At 43.3% G+C, this 21,154-nt stretch overlaps 2 protein-coding genes across 2 annotated transcripts in view; both read left to right on the top strand.

Moving 5' to 3' along the window:
- crabp1a (cellular retinoic acid binding protein 1a) overlaps positions 1-21,154 on the top strand; it is a 37,884-nt gene that overhangs the window by 4,946 nt on the left and 11,784 nt on the right. Inside the window, exon 2 of the mRNA XM_083763149.1 lies at positions 4,471-4,649. Within this exon, the coding sequence (XP_083619275.1) occupies positions 4,471-4,649 (179 nt within the window). The remainder of the gene's footprint in view (positions 1-4,470; positions 4,650-21,154) is intronic.
- LOC310857986 (coiled-coil domain-containing protein 6-like) lies at positions 18,333-19,355 on the top strand (the record flags this gene model as incomplete). The annotated part of the gene is made up of 1 exon (XM_083764030.1): positions 18,333-19,355. One exon carries the CDS (start codon positions 18,333-18,335, stop codon positions 19,353-19,355), a length of 1,023 nt encoding a protein of 340 aa, XP_083620156.1.

The following is a 21,154-nucleotide window of genomic DNA, read 5'->3' as shown; positions in this document are numbered from 1 at the left end:
TAAAGTATTAAAAAATATATATATATACTCAAGTAAAGTATGGATCCTCAGAATTGGTACTTAAGTAGGCTACATTTAGTCTGTTTCTGTCCACCACTGGTTATTTGTATGACAAATTAATTGGGGCCAAATAGTCTCACTCTGGCACCAGTGTCAAAATGTCACTGATTTCTGTCGGCTTTTCAGTGACTGAACTTTGTTTAATGTCTCCATTTCTGTCTTTAGTTACACCATTCTTAACTTAAACCTCTGTGATTATATTTCATCTGACCTCATTGAATCTAATCTGAGGTCAAGTGGCTCAGGGATAGAGTGGCCGGTAGAGAACCATGAGGTTCCCAGTTCGATCCCGGCCTCCCCCAGAGTCGGTGTTGAAAGTGTACTTGAGCAAGACTCTGAAGCCCTAATTGCTCCCGATGTGCAGGTTGGTGCCTTTCATGGTTTCCTCCGCTATCGGTGTAGGAATGGGTGAATGTAGTGCACAATCTATGTAAAGTGCTTTGGATAAAAGCGTAAAGCGCTATATGCACCATTTGCCATTAATACACAATAAGGTTTTAGGTAGCAAACATTGACTGCTATAGCAACAAAGAAGGCAGACATACTGTATATAGCAAGCATGGACTGTTGCAGCGACAACGTTTCAGGACTTCTGTGTATCGCTTTACTCGTGATCAGAGCTTCCATGCTCCAGACCGTTTCACCGGAAGCATTTGAAAATGGTGGGAGGCTAAAGTCTGGCAACGCGAGACTAATGTCAGAGTGTGTCCATTTTGTTACTATCAATCTGGAACCCCCTCCCTCAAGGACCGCTAGGGGGTCCCCGGACCCCGTGGCGTACACTATGTGATGAGATATGACATGAGGGGGTCAATGGGTTCTGTTCTGTGGTTAGGTAGGTGGAGCGAAGTGAAGTGGAAACCGGGACAGAAGGACAAGGGGGTCAGATCAGAGACTGCTTGGGTCAATTAGAGTCCAGACAAAACAAAGCAGGGGGTGTCTGCCTCCAGAAGGGATTACATCTCAGTTCATCAACCCCTCACACTTTCACCTCTCTCTTTCCTATTGTCTAATCTATCGCCCCCTTTCTCTCATATACTGTACGCAGACAAAACCATCGAGAATTAAGGTTAAAAAAGAGAAAAATATAGGGGAATAATATATGGAATATGCCGTATTAAAGGGATATTTCAACATTAAAGTGAGGCGCGCTCTGCTCTTATCATCGTACATCATGACGTAACATGTCAATTTGCTCAGACACATGACATAAATTCTCCATTCATTGTCAATGGCATTAATGTTTGTGTTAGGACAAAAATCTACACTATAGCTGAGTATAGGAGGGGCACACCCGTGTGAAGTGAGGGGAGCTCTTATCATTATACATCATCATACATCGTCTCATGAACAACCAAAATGATGTGATTGGTTAGCCGATTTGCTCGTCTACATATGATGTACATTTTCCCTTCATTGTCAATGCCATTTAATGTTTGTTGCCACAGATTTACGTCATATTTGAGGGACATATGACTAATGGCAAATATGAGACGTGTGGGGACAAAAGCTGTATATAGGAGGGGATAGCGCCCCTCAAAAATAAATGAAACTAGTGGAAAAATCACATCTCCTCACTCCTCAGCTAGGAGGACATTCTAATGCGTGGGGGGGGGGCGTGATTTTTTCATTACTTTTTTCATTTATTATATTGTTATTTATTGTTTTAATGTTTATTTTATTTGAAAGTAGTGTAAGTACAAACTCACGTGCAAAGTTCAGCACAAGAATAAAGACACTGTATCTGTATCTGCTCTGCAAAAGTTGATGTTTTGTTTACAGATTGAAGGGAGTTTTGTTGAGCGGTGCACACAGCTCCAATGACTGGCCGCATGTGTCCCTAATTATGCCCCAGTCTAAAACAAACACACACAGATCCCGGAGGCACACTGCCGCGCGTGGACGCGCACGTCCCCTGCTGCGCGCAGCTTAAAAACCGGGTTTTTAGACAGCTGGTGGATGGAAAGGAAGCTCCACCTCCGCGCCCGACGGACGCGACGGACAGCTTCACGGACGCGCTCTGCTCCGCGTCCGTCGGGCGCGGAGGTGGAGCTTCTTTTCCATCCACCAGCTGTCTAAAAACCCCACGAGGAAGAAGGGCTTCAGCTTCACGCGCGACAGTGTGCCTGCGGGGACACACACACACACACACACACACACACACACACACACTGCACCACTCAGTTTGCATGGGTGAGATTCTTTTTTTCAGCGTTGCTCTGCATAAAACTAGCCGTCTATAAGAGGTCGGCTTGTGTGTGTGTGTGTGTGTGTGTGTGTGTGCGTACGTCCAAAGCTAAAGAACTACCTCCACCACAGTCTTTTCACATTCTATTTTGTATACTTTAATTCATAATGGAAGTCAATATGTCTCTCATCAGGCCGAAACCTTGCCCACATTTGGAGTCAGACATACGTCACGGGTGTGTTCTGACGACTCGCTACAGACACAGACAACGTTCTAGACACACAGGCTGCAGTGAAGTGACTGAGATCCACACGCCAGCCATGCCTTACCCATGTGGATTCCCAGAGCCACATGATTAGATCTGTATATTATGTCCTCATTCAGGGCTCTGGTAGCCTCAAGGAAACTCTCTTCCTTTGTCTCTGTCTCTCTCTATCCTGCTCTGACCCCATGGTCTCAACCAGTACACAGTGTAGCGCTACAGTGTTGATTTTGACAGAACATTTTGATCTAGTTTTAAAAGGCTTACAACAAAATTCCTTTTAGTTTTTGTCATATTTTAGTCATCTGAAATTTATTGAAATCTATTTATTGAAATTTATTGAAAAGATTTCCAGCACAGGATGAAATCCTCTACGCCAGACTCACAACAGACATAAATACAAGAGAATTCCCTCTCAACTCATACCTGCTGTCCCAAAAATGGACAACAGGCTCGGCTGTAAAGTCATATTATATCTGGTGAACAAGTTTATAGACCTCGATCATATCTCCTCTGTGCCTCCAGTGTACACTAATGTTGGTAACTGTAAGTGTCTTAACCTTTCTTCATATGACCTTTCTTTCAACCCTGGTATTAATTTAGTAGCCCTTCGCTGAACCTTCTCTATGTTTTACATCTATGAAATGTTTTACTTTAGTCTACTAAAATTGTAAATATTTAATGTGTGCCGAAAATAGCAGATACATTTTCGGAGTATGACACCTGCACACAACCAAGCATGAAATGTCTTTTAATTCTACTAGATGTCTTCTCCTCTAGTCGCATTTTTAATTTGTTGATGAAAATGAAAGTATATTTATTCATAGTTTTAATCAACACAGTTAGTTTTTATTTGGAAAAATAAGAACTTTCCGTCAGTGAAAAGAGTTAGTCGGACATTTTTCGTCATAGTTTTAGTAGACAAAATGAATACTGCAGGGCTAGTCGATTCAAAGTCGGTTCAAAGACAGATCCACAGGACGTTTTGCATGTTTTTTTTTGTTTTGTTTTATTTCATTCAAGTTCATTAGATTTGAACAGTTATGAGCTAATTGATTTAACCAATTATATATAAAAAACAAATCAAAATCTTTAAAAACTAGAAAAAGTGGGCACAGGTCTCCAGGTTGTGGCCTCCTGGTGGCGCTATAATAAGCCAATGTGAAAAGGCTGCCATTTGTTCTTATGCCTCTGATGGCAATTGGAGGATTTGAGGCATTTTGTTCCAAAAATGTGTTACCTGTTGGTGGCGCTATAACAGGCCAATGTGAAAAGGGTGGGATATATTCCTCAGCCTAGTAGGAAAACTGTGTGAGAGATTTCACGTCAATTGCACGCTGCGTTCATGATTTGGGTCTTTATTCAAAACGGGCCAATCCTGCAAACTTTGAAAGCCAATGTTAGCCAATTAGGATGGATTATGAAATATCAGACAGATCCATCTTGAGCACATTACTATAGAGATACTGTGTAACGATTTGCGGGATTTTTGGACAAAATCTGGAGGAGTAATATAAAAAAATGGGTTTTACAAAAGTCGGCCTCCTGGTGGCGCTATAACAGGCCGTTCTGGAAAATTTGGGGCAGAGGTTCATCGTTGGCATCCAGGGAGTGTGTTTGCAAAGTTTGGCATCGACTGGGTTAACGGTGCCGGAGATTAGCTGGTAACGGATGGACGGACGGGGACACACACACACACACACACACACACACACACACACACACGGACGGACGGACGGACGGACGGACGGACGGACGGACGGACGGAGTGCAAAACTTACTCTCTCCCCATGCCTTCGGCCTGGTGGAGACAAAACTAGGAGCTGGAATGTGCGGTTATGTGCTCGGAGGCAGCAGGCTTCCTTCCTTCCTTGGTCCATGAATGTTTCACTTTTATAATCTTATGTTCTCCTAACCATGATGACTAACATGTTGTGTAAACTTGTGTTGTTGGTCTCAGGTGTGAACGCCATGCTCAGGAAGGTGGCCGGAGCGGCTGCGTCTAAACCCCACGTGGAGATCCGGCAGGACGGGGAGACGTTCTACATCAAGACCTCCACTACGGTCAGGACCACCGAGATCAACTTCCACATCGGAGAGGAGTTCAACGAGGAGACGGTGGACGGACGCAAATGCAAGGTAAAGAAGATGATTTCGACAGGACATTTTGATGTCGTTTTAGCCATATTTTAGTCATCTGAAAAGTTAGATTTTTAGTCTAGTTGAATAGATTTTGTGAGATTTTAGTCGACTAAATCTACAGTATATTTTGTCAACAAAAATTTATTTTGGCGGGCCTTGATGGCGTCGTCGTAATGCCTGATTTTACACTTGGTTGCATGTGGAAAATGGCCGATGTACACCGCATTGTGAGCTTGTAGAACTGCTATTTGCAGAGTGCAACACCCGGGCGCAACCAAACATAAAATTACTTCTCTACTATAATCGCTCCCTAGCCTCGGTACCCAGGCTTTTATTTTTGTTCGCATTCGGCTCAAAAAGAAAAACCTGGGGACACCATTCGCGTGTGTGTGTGTGTGTGTGTGTGTGTGTGTGTGTGTGTGTGTGTGTGTGTGTGTGTGTGTGTGTGTGTGTGTGTGTGTGTGTGTGTGTGTGTGTGTGTGTGTGTGTGTGTGTGTGTGTGTGTGTGTGTGTGTGTGTGTGTGTGTGTGTGTGTGTGTGTGTGTGTGTGTGTGTGTGTGTGTGTGTGTGTGTGTGTGTGTGTGTGTGTGTGTGTTTGATCACTAAAGATCTGTGATCAGTCAAAGCCTTATCAGGGTTCTCTCGATACTACAGTATAAGACTGTTGATTTGGCCCGTGAGAGATGAACTCCACCTCCACACTTGCTCCAGTGGGTTGGGAGCAGCCTGACGTCTGACAGCCGGATTAGAGAGCTTTACTTGGGCCGAGATCAGATGGATGACAGCCTCTCTCTGGATCTGTACTGGAGCCTGAGGGAGAGTTCTCACACACCAACCCAGAATACTGATATCTCTATACAAGGCCCTGTCCTTATACTCCCTGCAATAAGAACCTTCATCTAGAACAGTACCCAACCAGTCACTCTGGACCCATTTTAAGCACTTTTAATACCTAATACCTAGGAGAAAAAATACCAATACAGCATCAAAAGTAATCGACTATAAAAACTGTTCAAACATTGGCCAAATTGTCAAATAATATAAGAGGCATTTAATAGCTGATCTACAAGCTCACAACGTGATCTTGTAGTTTCGCTATTTTCCTAATATTTATCTGTGTTACAGAGTCAAACTAAACTCCTATACATTGACATTCCAAGTGCTTGTCAGGGTGGGGGGCTCAAAGGTTGAGAAGCACTGATCTAGAACAGTAGACAACAGAATAATGATATCAACTACAGTATTTGTTCAATGATTTCATAGTGTGCATAACTGGGGATTTGTTGAACTTGCCGACTTGCGTCGTTCCCGAGTTGGGCCACGGCCTAGTGCTTCAAATGATAATTGCCTAGCTTATATACTGATGTAGCTACAGTTCCTCTGGCAGGCAGGGCCACTATGTAATACTTGTATACTCTTGTAGAAGCGGATAAGGACGGACAGCTAATCCACGAGGAACAAGAGAATTACAATCACTGTACAAGGCATTACAACCACCTTACCCGAGTACATTTACAGTACACCCCATTTGAAACTGCCAGCCAGTGTCTAACTTAACAACATGGTGTCATTGTCTGTGGTAAAGTGGCTTGATTGTACAACATCAGTCCTGTATCTTCAGTTGGAGGCTCTGATTCCAAAGAGATGTTAAATATCAAATATATATTATGGCAAACTACTACGTCTTTCACAACCAGTGTTGGAAAGTAACGTAAGTAACTAGTCACAACACAATTCCTCTGCTATTATGTATGTACATACCTTCATGTTCCCATTGTTTGTATTGCTATTATTTTACACAACACAACACTGACAAAGCTTTAATTACAAGAATGTCATGATCATTGCGACAGCAGCGCATGTGGAAATAAAATGCTGAAATCAGAAGTATGAGTCCAAATTAAAGTGTAAGAAGCAGAGAAGTTGAGAAGAAGCAATACTTTGGGTCAATTATTTTCCCTTATGCTGCAGAGACACAAGTATTTTAAATAATGTCTTGAAATGGATTGTTTATATTCATTCGATACCCATCATATTATAGAACAGAACTCTTGACAGTTTGGCTTTCCCCCTCTACTGGGCTGAGATCTTGGTGGTAACTAGACATGTTGTATAGCTTACAACATTTTCATGCTTTTCAAACCACAAATGGCATTTGTGGAATAAGTTGTTTACAATCCAGAAGACACCACTTCCTTCAGAAGAAAATGTGTTAGTTGTTACGTTTTGGAGTAGAAAATGCGTTGTAAAGCCATGGGATGGACCTAAACCATGTCAAAACATGGGTCACATCCAGTCCTGAAAGTATCTTTACTCAAGTACAGTACAATTTTGAGGCATTTTCAGTTTACTTGAGTTGCATTGGAGAATTTCCCATTTTCAATACTTTTACTCATGAAGTAAATTTTGATTTCTGGACTTCTACATTGCAGTACTTTTACTTAATTATAACATGTGAGTACCTTTTCCACCACTGGTCACGTCTGATACTTTCTAGAAAAGACTTACAGATTCTTACTTTCCTTTAAATTGACATAATTTATCATAATAGGGTGAAGCGTCAGAAGACTTACATGTAAATGCCTTTAAACATGTGCAAACTATTCATATGATAGAGAAAATGCCTAAATCATACAAGTTGGTGCGAAGAAGCTGATAAATTTGACTTCAATTTTAATATGTCACAGCTGACTGAATAAAGTGAGGATGAATAAAGCACCAGGCTTCTCCTCAAAGTTATTTCCCCATGGAGCAGAACTAATGGATCAAACTCTCTCCACCACTTTATAAAACCAAACTCACAATTTCCAGAATTCTTGGGAAATGTCATGCTGTAGTGTTCATACTTGAGGGGAGACAAATTGCATGGAAAAATGCGCAAATACGTGCATTCACAACATTTTCATCAATAACATTCAACCAAGGACTTGAATATTATGTGATGCATGCATAGCAATGAATTTATACACAGCCATTTAAAACCACAAAGAGGTGTGCTATGAGCTTGTATATCTGCTATTTTTGTATGAATATGTATAAAATATTGGTTAAAGTGGTTAAAATATAGCTAAAATCAGCATATTCCTGTGTCTGGGCCTGTTGGGGCATATTCTAGGTCAGTGGTTTTCACACTGGGGGTCGGGACCCCCAAATTATTTAGTGTTTCTGAGTCTGACTCCCCAGATGATTAATGTTTTCTCACTCAACAGTAAACAAACCAACATACATCATAAGTGTATACAGAGTATCTCCACATTCTAAAAGTGGCAGCTTAAGGACTTTTAAGACCTTTTTAATATTGGCCAAATTGTCAAATATTGAGCAACAAAGAGGCAAACATTTTAAGTACAAGCTCACCACGCACTGTGAGGCCTTGTGAGCTTGTACTTCAGCCATTTTCCCAACATTTATCTGTGGAACCGAGATAAACAAAATGTATGCCTCAACTCCTACAATTCAGTCCCCAGTTCACAATCACATGATTCTTTTCGGGAGACGTGGCCTGAAAGGTTTTGGGACCCTTGTTCTAGGAATCTAGGTTGTGGGCACGATAGACGGCACTCATAGTGACAGCACAGACAGGCCAAAGCCTCTGTGTCTGAGAGAGCACAGTTAATGATGTAATACTGTCAAAATGTGTGTTCTGCAAAGTTCTGCTGCACTAAAAGTGAAGGAACAGTCACTGTTCTTGGATGGAAGACTTGAGTCATCGGTTTAATGTAGATACACAGTATCTATCTATAAATCTGCAGAATCTCTAATAATGCATGCAATTTATATTGCTCTTTTCTGAATACTCAAATTAAATAAAAACCTTATTACGAAAACGTCTAGTTTAAGTGGGTAAAAACTAAGCAAAAAGCGAAGGTGGGGGCATGCTTTGATGTGAGCTGGCAGTGAGTTCCATAGAGAGGAGGGGGTATAGGCAACTGAGAATGCCCCGTCATCCAAGGTTTGTTTCTTTGTCTTGAGGTCAGAGAGGTGGCGGGGCTGGAGGCTGGTTGTTGAGGGCCTTGTAGGTGAATTCTGAAGACTGAACCAAACCAAAGTTCATCAGGTAAGGTAAACATAGTGCACAGCACTTCCTAGTGCATTTCAATCCATGCACACTTTCCAGACTAGGACATGGTCTTGTCCTATAATGCCTGAACAGAAAATGTCTAATGTACTTTATATACCAAGCATATCAAGAGGGAGAATGAGTGGAGGTTCTCGCTTACTGCCTAAGCAAGGCCGTCTGATCAACGTGGATATAGTCAGTGAGTACTGAGGCAGCTAGGGTCAGTGCTTTTCTGGTTTGGGTGCGTCTCTCAGACGTAGATTGGCATGTAACGTCCTTTGATGACGCGGCCCAGACTGAGGCAGGGTCCTCTTGGCTGTGCCCTGCCTCCACTCCATCGACGCTCCTTGTTGAGGTGCTTACCTAGCGACACTCTTTTTGTAAGATATACAGCTCCAATCCAATGAATTAGAATAGTTCATTTTCTTCCGTAATATAATTCAAACCGTGAAACTTTCATATATGGGAATGGAGCGGTTGTTGCCATTCGTGGATTTCCGCAAAAGAAATACGCTCCGTTCCCATTGAAAAGCATTGGCAGCATCCACCGCACAGGCAAGAATTCTCCTACAGTACAGTAGAAGTATAGCGGAAATTTGGAAATCCATGCTCTCATGTGAAAACAGGCACTCATCTTGTTCACGGTGGCACGTCTTTCTTCACCACACCACCACCACCGGCTAAATGGCATTGACTGATGTTTTGACCCAGTGGTTGCCATAGCAGACAGACTTGTGGGTGTTGCCATGAAGGGGAGAGAATATACTATACTGTGGGATGAAATTGTTTTAATGTATCAAAGACGTTCAAACCTTCTTGTTCAAACTGTCTGCTATACCCTTCATCTAGTATCCATTCCAAAGTGAGCTGGACTCACCTACTCAGTGTGTTTCATGTAGAGAGAGCAGGTGGTGCTGATGTTATCTGCTCTCAGGGAGCAGCATGTGGTGAAGCCAGATGAATAATAGGAGTGTGAATTACACCACAACATGACTCTCAATTACACAAACAACTGTCCCCATGGTGCCCTATCATCAGCACATAAGTACCGGCTTCATAGTTGCTGTGGAAACATTATATTTCCAAATTTCAACTTAGTTTTTGTTAGTCTTTTGTAAATGAATGCCCTACTTCGTATAACAGAGATGGATCTTCTATTTTTACACAAGCTGTAGGAGCCGATCTACTATAGGCCATCACATCATGTATGGGCCATCATGCCATGTCTAACATTCCTGTTAGTGTGCTTTGTCACCCCCTACAGACAGGGCAGAGAGGACATAAATGACCTGGCCATCAGAGGGCCAGGTGTTGTTGATTGGAGGTTCACAGTTTTTTACGTCTGGTTTTTGTTCTACACCTCCTTCTATTCTCAGTTACAGTTATATGCTAAAAGTATCTTTATTTTTGTTTTCAACTTGGATCAAATAAACCTTTTGAGTTCAACTTTAATTCTTCGCCTGGACATTCCTCATTTCCCTTTTTTGGTCAAGTTTGCTGCACAAAGCCAGTCAGTTAGAAAAAGGTACTCTCAGTCAACCACCACAAAGGACAAAAGGTCTCTACAATTGTAAAAAACTACCTTTCTGGAGTACAGGACTAAATGGACAACATGGATTCATGGAGTTTGGACGGATTGATTTCTGGATTGGAGAAGAGTGTGACTCAGTTTGGAGTGACATATGGACAACAGCAATGAAAATGTTTGAACAAGCAGCAAAGCATCACAGCCATTGGTGAGAAATACAATCGTATTATATAGCAGGTTCTTCTCTTCTGTGTATTTGGTTGAATTTGAACACAGTTGAAAGAAGTACTACTGCTGGTCCATTGGGGACTATTGTTTGGATTTTGGCTGGTGTTGTGTGCACCCCTGCTGTGTATTCTTGCTGTGAATTACATGTTGGAAATGGAAAATGAGTGACACAAACGTCACAGACACAAACAGAATGGATCAGGAGGATCAAATGGAGGACACAAGGAGGAGGGTCAAGCTCTCAGCCAAAGCGCTGGGTAATAAAATTGAAAAGAATCAGAAGGACCGCCACTCACATGTGAAACAAATGAAAGAGCTCACAAGAGAAATTAAAGGGCTAATGAAAAATGACGCAAATGCAAAGGATGTGCAAAGCACAATGGGGGAACTGATAAATGCGTACGAAAATGCAAAAGCAGTACACGATTCACTAATCTTATCAATTCCACAGGAGGAACTTGAAAATCAGAATGTGTGGTTTTCACGTGTTTCAAAACACCATAAAGATTTCATGGAGGATGTGAAACTGTGGTTTGTTAAGCTTGGAATGCCAATGTATGAAATGTCAATGCATGAAATGAGTAATGTGGAAGAAACTGGGCCAGTTACTGAATTTATGTGTTCACCTGAAGAGGTGGAAATGAATGTTGGACATGTACGGCATATTGAAATACCTGCTAGACAGGACAAAATAAATGATGGGCAGCAGGAGACAATGCCACCTAATGCTCAAATGCACTCTGATCAGTCACAACAGGTAACTCAATCACAACAGACAACATCTGAAACAGTTGACTTACAGGAAACGATTCAACCTGGTGACAGTGTATCAAATGCAAGCAAGAAAACAAAAGGTTCTAGTAGAGCTTCAAGTACAGCATCAGCACGATTGAAAGCTGAGGCAGAAATGGCTGCTCTCATCGTTAAGCAAAAAATGATACAGGATAGACATGCCCTAGAGGTACAAATGGAGCAGCTAAGAAGACAAAAAGAACAGCTGGAGCTGGACACAAACATGGCTGCTAATGTGGCAAAAATGAAGGTGCTAGGTTCAAGGAGATCTGATGTTTCTATTACATCTAAAGTGACAGATGGGATGAGATCATATTTTGAGAAGAGACAGCAGGCAGCTGTTTCCACATCACATGCACAACCCACTCCAGGACAGGTCCCCTCACAACCCAGACAGGCACCAGCTCTAATTGCAGCACCCACAGGTGGCGCTGTCTATTCACTGACAGCAAACCCAATACCAGAGAGAGATGTTGGGGCACCAGCACCAGCACCAGCAGGCACTGTCACAGGCAGAGCTGTGGATCCGGCCGTCCGGCCTCGCACTACAGCACCTGTGGCAAGCCAGATGGGTACCAGAGGTCAAGTTGAACAAGGCAACAATATCTATTCTGTCATGGAGAAACAAAACGAAATCACAGCCCTACTCATTCAACAACAATGTCTGTCTTCTATGCCCAAGAAGGAAATTCACATTTTTGATGGTGACCCACTTAAATATCATACCTTTATAAAATCCTTTGAACATAACATCGAAACTAAGAACCCAAATCCCACAGATTGTCTTTATTATCTGGAACAGTATACCCAAGGACAACCAAGGGAACTTGTGAGGAGTTGCTTACACATGATGTCAGACAGAGGATACAGGAAGGCTAAGTCTCTACTGAAGGAGCATTTTGGCAACGAGCATAAAATCTTAACAGCCTATGTGGAGAAGGCTCTTTTATGGCCGTCAATAAAACCTGATGACACTACAGCTCTGCAAGCTTACAGTCTTTTCCTACGAGGATGTTGTAATGCCATGGAAGATGTCAACTACATGCACGACCTTGATATGCCTTCTAATCTGTTGATAATCATCAAGAAGCTGCCTTACCGCCTAAGAGACAAATGGAGAAATATAGTATGTGACTTCCAGGAGAACCACGGCCGAAGAGCAGGCTTCAAGGACATTGTATTTTTTCTTGAAAAACAAGTCAGAATTATTACAGATCCCATCTTTGGTGACATTAAAGACGACCCAGTGAATAAAGACACAAGAAGGTCCAAGTCACAATCACACCCCAAAATAAAAGGAAGTATTTTTGCAACAACCGTGACGGCTGCAAAAGAAAAAGGAACCCAGGAAAAGAAAAGTCAGTTTTCTGTAAAGAGATGCTTATTCTGTGAAGGAGAGCATGCACTAGAATTGTGCCCAGAGTTGGAAAAGAGGACACATAACGAAAAGTTCACTTTTCTAAAAGAGAATGGAATATGTTTTGGCTGCATGTGCAAAGGACACGTCAGTGCAACATGTAGACGAAGACTAAATTGCAGCATTTGCGGCCTAAGGCACCCCAAAATGCTACATATTTACAGAGACCCATCTGAAACGAAGGAAATCACCAAAGACAAAGCCATGGCTTCCGTGCTGACAAGCGGTCTTACTGGGGCCGGTGAAGACAACTGCAAACTTGCAATAGTGCCGGTTCAAATAAAGGCCAGGAAAGGGAACACAACAGTGCATACTTATGCATTCCTTGACCCAGGCAGCACGGCATCATTTTGTACAGCGGGGCTAATGGCTAGACTCAACCTTCAAGGAAGAAAAACTAACATCTTATTAAGAACTATGGGTCAGAAGAAAGTTATCGAAACACGCATTGTTTCAGGCCTAGAAGTGGCTGGACTGGACACTAATGACTTTTATATTCTTCCAGGCATTTACACACAGAAGGAAATGCCTGTAACTAGAGATAACATCATCAGAAAGGAGGATCTATCTAAATGGCCATATCTGAACAAAGTGCACATCCCTGTCATTGATGCTGAAGTGGAGTTGCTGATTGGAACAGACGCCCCAAAAGTAATGGAACCACTGGAGGTAATTAACAGCAAAGGAGATGGACCGTTTGCTGTGAGAACACATTTGGGGTGGATTGTCAATGGACCGCTTGGACATCATGATGGCACAGACACAACCTGCCATCCAACTGTCCAATGTAATAGAATTTCAATTGACAAAATAGAGCAGCTCTTGATCAGTCAATATAATCAAGACTTCAGTGAGAAGGCATCTGAGGATAAGCCCGAGATGTCAATGGAAGACAGGACATTCATAAAATGTGCAAATAATAGTGTAACACTAAAAGATGGACACTATTATCTAGATTTGCCTTTCAGGAGAAACGACCTTATCATGTCAAATAATCGTTCAGTTGCAGAACAGCGCCTCCTAGGGCTGAAAAGGAAATTTGAAAAGAATGAACATTTCAAGAAAGAGTACATTAACTTTGTAGCTGATGTAATTGAAAAGGGCTATGCCGAAATGATACCATCAGAGCAGCTCAAAAAGACAGACGGGAGAGTTTGGTACATTCCACATCACGGCGTGTATCACCCTAAAAAGAAAACATTAAGAGTTGTATTTGACTGCAGTGCATCCTACCAGGGAAAGTCACTCAACTCTGAGCTGCTGCAAGGCCCTGATTTGACAAACAGCCTAATTGGAGTGCTTCTGAAATTTAGAAAGGAGCCTGTGGCTGTTATGGCAGATATCCGCTCAATGTTCCATCAAGTGAGGGTGTCTGCAAAGGACGTCGACTTTCTAAGATTTCTGTGGTGGCCTAATGGCGATGTCAGTAAAAGCCCAGTCGAACATCGCATGCTTGTTCACCTATTCGGAGCTACTTCGTCACCCAGCTGCTCAAGCTTTGCATTGAAAAGAACAGCCGAGGACAACAAGGCTCATTTACACCCAGAAATAGCAAGCACCATTAATAATAACTTTTACGTCGATGATTGTTTGAAGTCAATGGCCACAGAACAGGATGCTCTACAAATGGTTAAAAACCTGTCAAATGCCTGTCACATGGGAGGATTTCATCTCACAAAGTGGATGAGTAACAGTCGCACTGTGCTCTCCGCTATTCCCGAGGAAGACAGAGCCAAAGAAGTTAAAACGTTGGATTTGGATAAAGAGGAGCTCCCCATGGAAAGGGCACTGGGACTACAGTGGAATGTCGAAAATGACACATTTGTGTTCAAAATCACACTGAAAGAAAAGCCACTCACTCGAAGAGGAATGCTTTCTGTATTAAGTTCAGTTTATGATCCACTTGGATTTTTAGTCCCACTAACCCTTCCTGTAAAAAATATGCTCCAGGAACTATGCAAAGAAAAGCATGGATGGGATGAGAACATTCCACAAGCAACATCTAAAAAATGGACCGACTGGACATCTAGTCTGACAAAGCTGACCGATTTTAGCGTGCCTCGCTGCATCAAACCAAAAGACTTTGGAGAATCAACAAGCTCCCAATTACATCACTTTTCAGACTCCAGTGAAGATGGATATGGCACCGTGAGCTACCTACGGATGAAAAACAGCAGAGGGGAAGTGTCAGTTTCATTTATGATGGGAAAAGGAAGAGTGGCTCCCTTGAAACAGATCACAGTACCCAGGATGGAGCTCACAGCTGCAGTACTATCCGTAAGAGTGGACAAAATGCTGAGGTCAGAACTACAACTGGAACTCGAGGAGTCTGTCTTTTGGACAGATAGTCAGACTGTGTTGAAATACATTTCCAATGAAAAAACACGATTCCACACCTTTGTAGCCAATCGCATAGCTGCGATCCGGGCGAACACCAGCGCGTCACAGTGGAGGTATGTAAGCACAAATTTCAACCCAGCAGATCTCGCTTCCAGAGGACTAAGTGCCAAGAAGTTTGTTGAATGCAAACGATGGATACAAGGTCCAACGTTCCTCATGAATTCTGAAAATGACTGGCCAGCTAACTACGTTGATTTACAGTTTAACCCAGTGGATGACCAAGAGGTCAAAAGAAAGGTTGTCTCATATACAACCAATGTTCAAAACACACAAAGCCCAACAGACCAGCTACTATCTCACTTCTCAGACTGGCTGAGACTCAAGAAGGCAGTGGCTTGGTACTTGAAGTTTAAAGATGTTCTAAGAAAACTTGCAAGAAAGAGAAAGGAAATGGAACTCAAGGAAATTGGCGCAACTACACGTCGCCAAAGCAAAAATGTTGCTTCAAAAATGCACCCATTCAACTCCATTGTGAACGGTCAGAACATCACTGTAGATGACATGGAAGAGGCTGAAAAAGTCATCATTGGAATTAGCCAGAGTCAAACATTCCCTGAAGAATTGGCAAAGTTGCAAATGGCACCATCTTGTGTGCAAAAAACAAGCTGCATATTCAAGTTGGATCCAGTGTTGGATAATGGCTTATTAAGAGTTGGTGGACGTCTCAACCGTGCAGCCATGCCCCAACAGATAAAACATCCCATCATCCTGCACAAAAATCACCCAATCTCTACTCTGATACTACGTCACATACATGAGCGCACAGGCCACAGTGGAAGAAATCACATGATGTCTGAGCTTCGTAAGAAGTACTGGATCACAAATGCAAACTCAGCAGCAAGAAAGGTGATCACCAAGTGCACTGTGTGCAGACGTGTAGCAGGAAGGACCAAAGTACAGAAAATGGCAGACCTGCCCCAAGAACGACTAATTCCTGATCTGCCACCCTTTACAAATGTTGGAATGGATTACTTTGGACCAATCCAAGTAAAAAGAGCAAGAAGCCTTGTCAAGCGGTATGGAGTGATCTTTACCTGTATGACCAGTAGGGCAGTGCATTTAGAGATGGCATACTCCTTAGACACAGACTCTTGTGTACATGCCATTCGGAGATTCATATGTCGGAGAGGTCAAGTATCTCACATCCGTTCAGACAATGGCACTAATCTGGTTGGTGCAAATAAAGAACTACGTGAAGCCCTAATGAATCTGAACCAGGACAAACTGAGGAATTCTTTATTGAAAGATGGCATCAAGTGGACTTTCAACCCCCCATCAGCATCACACCACGGTGGAGTGTGGGAAAGGCTCATCAGAATGGTGAGAAAAGTCCTATTATCAGTTTTGCACCAGCAAGTGCTTGATGATGAAGGCCTGTTTACCATCCTGTGCGAGGTAGAAGCGATTCTCAACAGTCGGCCCATCACCACCATGTCATCCGACCCACATGATCTGGAGGCACTGACACCCAGCCACATCCTGACCTTGAGGTCTAAACCCATTCTACCACCGGGGGTCTTTCAAAAGTCTGACATGTACCTCAAGCGCCGATGGAGACAAGCTCAGTATATGGCTGACTTGTTTTGGAAAAGGTGGACCCAAGAATACTTGCCATTGTTGCAGGAGCGACAAAAATGGACAAGTAAGAAGAAAAATATTCAGACGGGTGACATTGTTATGATTGTCGACTCGACAGCACCCCGAGGGTCATGGATTCTGGGAAGAGTGATGGAAACCATGCCAGATGCCAAAGGCCTAGTTCGTTCTGTGAAGATCAAGACCCAAACCAGTGTTCTTGAACGACCCATCACAAAACTATGTCTGCTGCTTGAAGACGACTCCTGTCCCCAGTAGACATTTTTTAAGTTAAGTCATTTTCTATTTCGACACAATATGAAGAATCGGCTCCATTCATTACTTTGTATTAATAAATTGTATTTAGTTATACACACCATACAATTGGGGCCGGTGTGTAGGAGCCGATCTACTATAGGCCATCACATCATGTATGGGCCATCATGCCATGTCTAACATTCCTGTTAGTGTGCTTTGTCACCCCCTACAGACAGGGCAGAGAGGACATAAATGACCTGGCCATCAGAGGGCCAGGTGTTGTTGATTGGAGGTTCACAGTTTTTTACGTCTGGTTTTTGTTCTACACCTCCTTCTATTCTCAGTTACAGTTATATGCTAAAAGTATCTTTATTTTTGTTTTCAACTTGGATCAAATAAACCTTTTGAGTTCAACTTTAATTCTTCGCCTGGACATTCCTCATTTCCCTTTTTTGGTCAAGTTTGCTGCACAAAGCCAGTCAGTTAGAAAAAGGTACTCTCAGTCAACCACCACAAAGGACAAAAGGTCTCTACACAAGCTATATACTGCCACACCTTGGTACAAAGACATTTTGTACCTCCCTCACGAGAGATAATACAGCATTTTAAAGGCAATGACACATCTTTCCTGAAGGTCTGGGCTACTCTTAAGACTAATTGTCTCCACCAGGCCGAAGGCATGGGGAGTGAGTATGTTTTGTTCCCCACTGAAATCTCGGATCCTTCTGAAAGGTCAGTGGCATTTTAGTTGGAACCCTTCTTCTGGATAGACTCTGAAGAAGGTTTGGGAAAGTCAAAATTCCCTCTCTGGTGGGGCACCCGTTGGCCTTGCGGTCCAGTTGCATACCACATTGGCGCATGCAGGTACGAGTCCCAGGGCTGGGCTGGGTCAAAATTCGGCCGGTCTGGGCCAAATGGCCCAGACCGGCCCACCACAACCGGCAAGCAGATACTCTACTGCCCCACTCTGTTGAGGCACACACAAACAAGCAAGCCCTAATACCACCACCTTTATTAGAAACCAAACAAAGCAGAGGGAGGGAGACTCCGAGAGTGTAGGGAAAGCTATGGGTCCATGTTGCCCTTCTGCTGTTCAGTGTCTAGCAGAGTCTTGGGCCGGCAGTAGAGTTTAAAGCAGGTTTGTCAAACCCGGCGCAGGAAAGGGTTCAACCCGGCCAGGCGGATATTTTGGGAAGGGGTCAAAATAATGGCATGGCTCCCAGATCAGATCACCGACTTCATGTTGTGGGTCTTGTGACATCACTGATATATGATGTATATGTATGATTCCATATTTGGGCGAGGTAAATGTGGAGTGACACTATTTCAACAATCGCCAGCAAGGTCGCATGGTTCTAGTTTGCCCTCAGTCGCTGTTGTTCCTGCAACCCATCACCACTCCCCACTGTTGCCCACACAGCCATGGTGGACAGTGCAAGTGAGAGTGACACCGACGGAGCTTGGAGCAGCTCGGCCACCCCGATGTCCTCCTCCTCAGCATTGAATGCTGGAAAATCGAGTACAGTCATTTCCCAATTTCGCATGGAGGAGTTGACGAACCGCATGGCCTCACTGCAGCAGGAGAACAAAGTTCTGAAGATTGAGCTGGAGACGTCCAAACTCAAGTGCAAATCCCTACAGGAGGAGAACCGGGACCTCCGCAAGGGCAGCATTACCATTCAAGCACGAGCCGAGCAGGAGGAAGAGTTCATCAGCAACACTCTGTTTAAGAAGATACAGACCCTGCAGAAAGAAAAGGAGACTCTGGCCGTCAACTACGAGAAGGAAGAGGAGTTTCTCACCAACGATCTGTCGAGGAAGCTTGTGCAACTCCAACGCGAGAAGGCGGCGTTGGAGCAGCACTTGGAGCACGAGCAGGAGTTCCAGGTCAACAAGCTGATGAGGAAGATCAAGAAGATGGAGAACGACACCATCTCCAAGCAGCTCACCCTGGAACAGCTGAGGCGTGAAAAGATCGACCTCGAGAACACACTGGAGCAGGAGCAGGAAGCTCTGGTCAACAGACTGTGGAAGCGCATGGACAAACTGGAGGCAGAGAAAAGAATGCTCCAGGGGAAGTCGGACCAGCCCGCGTCAGCTCCTCCCTCCACCAGGGACGCGTCCACGGACGTCGAGTCGCCAGAGAACATGGTGCGGCACATCCGCTTCCTGAAGACCGAGGTGGAGAGGCTGAAGAAGAGCCTTCACTCCACCGAGCTGCAGCACACGGAGAAGCGCGCCCACCATGTAGAGGAAGAGCGGAACATGCGAGAGGAGAACGTTAGTCTGCAGGGGAAACTCCAGCGAGAGATGGAACGCACCGAAGCGCTGTGCAGACAGCTGTCAGAGAGCGAATCCAGTGTGGATTCCCTCTCCCCATTGCCAAGCCCCATCCCTTACACCCCCTCGCCCAGCTCCAGCCGACCCACATCGCCTCGTCTCTAAATCCGGGTCTGGCTGAAACAATAAATCGGTACCCAGCATCCATTGTCGTGGAGTGCTGAAAAGGGTTTTATGCAACCAAGTTCCCTGTTAAGTCTGTGTCTTGTTGACATTCATAACATTATTGATGTCTCGGCTATACTATATTGTAAAAGCAGATCCTGACACACAAGTGCATTCACTATCTTCAGACATCCTTGGCTAGACACACTAGTTTTTGGTTGTCTTGTCCTCCAGGACCAGGGAATTTTGGGTCTTTATTTACATAAATCAGAACTCTGTTGATGGTGTAATGACAACAGTCTCTGTGCAGACCCCTGACCACATAATCACCACCCTGTATAAACCACTCCGGCCGGCCTCTTCGATGTGGGACCCGAGACGAGGGCGTGGCTGTACTGAGCTGGCCATCTAATGATGACACATGAAAGATACAGGGAAGGTACAGTACATCTTTTGGTGTATTGCTGCAGTGTTGTTCCCTACAGTGTCTGCCACCAAGTATTACAGTAACTTGGGTTGAGGTCTGGTGACTCAGAAGGGAAGGCCATGGGCCGTGGCTTTTACATATTTCTTCATCACACCATTCAGTGACAGAGAATCTGAGAGATTGTCTTCCTGAAGGAACATGTGACTTCATGCAAACCATGTTACTTTCATACTCCCATCAAAGAAAGGCATATGATATGAATGCTGTTGTATATAAATGGGTAGCATTTCTTAGGCCACTGATTTCACATCTAGGACAAAATGGGAACCTGTACATATTATTTTATTTGAATTGCCAGGTGTGTTGCACAGAAGCTTTCTGATCGCAGTGTCCAAGCACTCTGCATATATTGCTGTTAGCCTGTTTATAATCAGAATCTTGATGGTTTATGAACATACTGAGAAATGTTCTGGTTAATATGAGGTTTGCCACTTTTGATTTATTCATTATTTTTCCAGGGGAATTGACAATTCCAAGCTGTAGCATGATGCATTTCCACATGTTGCCAAACAGTACATTTTGATCAAACGGTAGCCTACCTAGATTTTAAAAAATGGTAAATGGAAACATAATCAAATCAAATTGAATGAAATTGAATGAATGAATGAGGTTGATTGTGTGGCTATTGTTGGTCCATTATTGCTCCATAGTTCTTGGACTTATTGTGCACTAATTGTGCAACGTATTACTTGTATATATAAGTACAAAAATCTTCAGAATGTTGGTACACAGCTGTTGAGTACTTTTGAATGTAAATGAGAAGATAATGTAATCAAGCAAACATTGGAAACAGCTGTGTAGAGTTGGGTAGCTGTGAACACTAATCTGAGTTTTCGCCAGCTCCCGCATTACAAACGGGAGGGAAACTTGAATACTGATTGGATGTAAATGCAATCAGTATTGAGGCAAAATTCTGAGAACCTGTGTACTTTATCTGGACAACAAAGAGAACTGTAACCTATGTGCATTGACTGCAATAGGTTACATAATTATATAAATATAAATCACACCTGTGTGAAGTGAGAGGCGCTCTTATCATTATACATCATCATACATCATCTCATGAACAACTGAATTTATGTGATTGGTTGGTTAAATTTAAGTCATTTTTGGCGGACATTTGACCTAATTTCTCCTTTCATTGTCAATGGCAAATATGAGACGTGTGGGGACAAGATTTAGCGGATATTTTACCTAATTTCTCCTTTCATTGTCAATGGCAAATATTGAGACGTGTGGGGACAAAAGCTGCATATAGGAGGGGCTGCGAAGACCTGGTTACCACACTGCTCCGGGAAACGTACCCCTCGCG

This window comes from Protomyctophum parallelum, assembly GCF_964188405.1.
Source record: "Protomyctophum parallelum genome assembly, chromosome: 4".
Taxonomy (NCBI): Eukaryota; Metazoa; Chordata; class Actinopteri; order Myctophiformes; family Myctophidae; genus Protomyctophum; species Protomyctophum parallelum.
The sequence above is the reverse complement of the archived record's forward strand: the minus strand, read 5'-3'. Positions and strand labels throughout refer to the sequence as shown.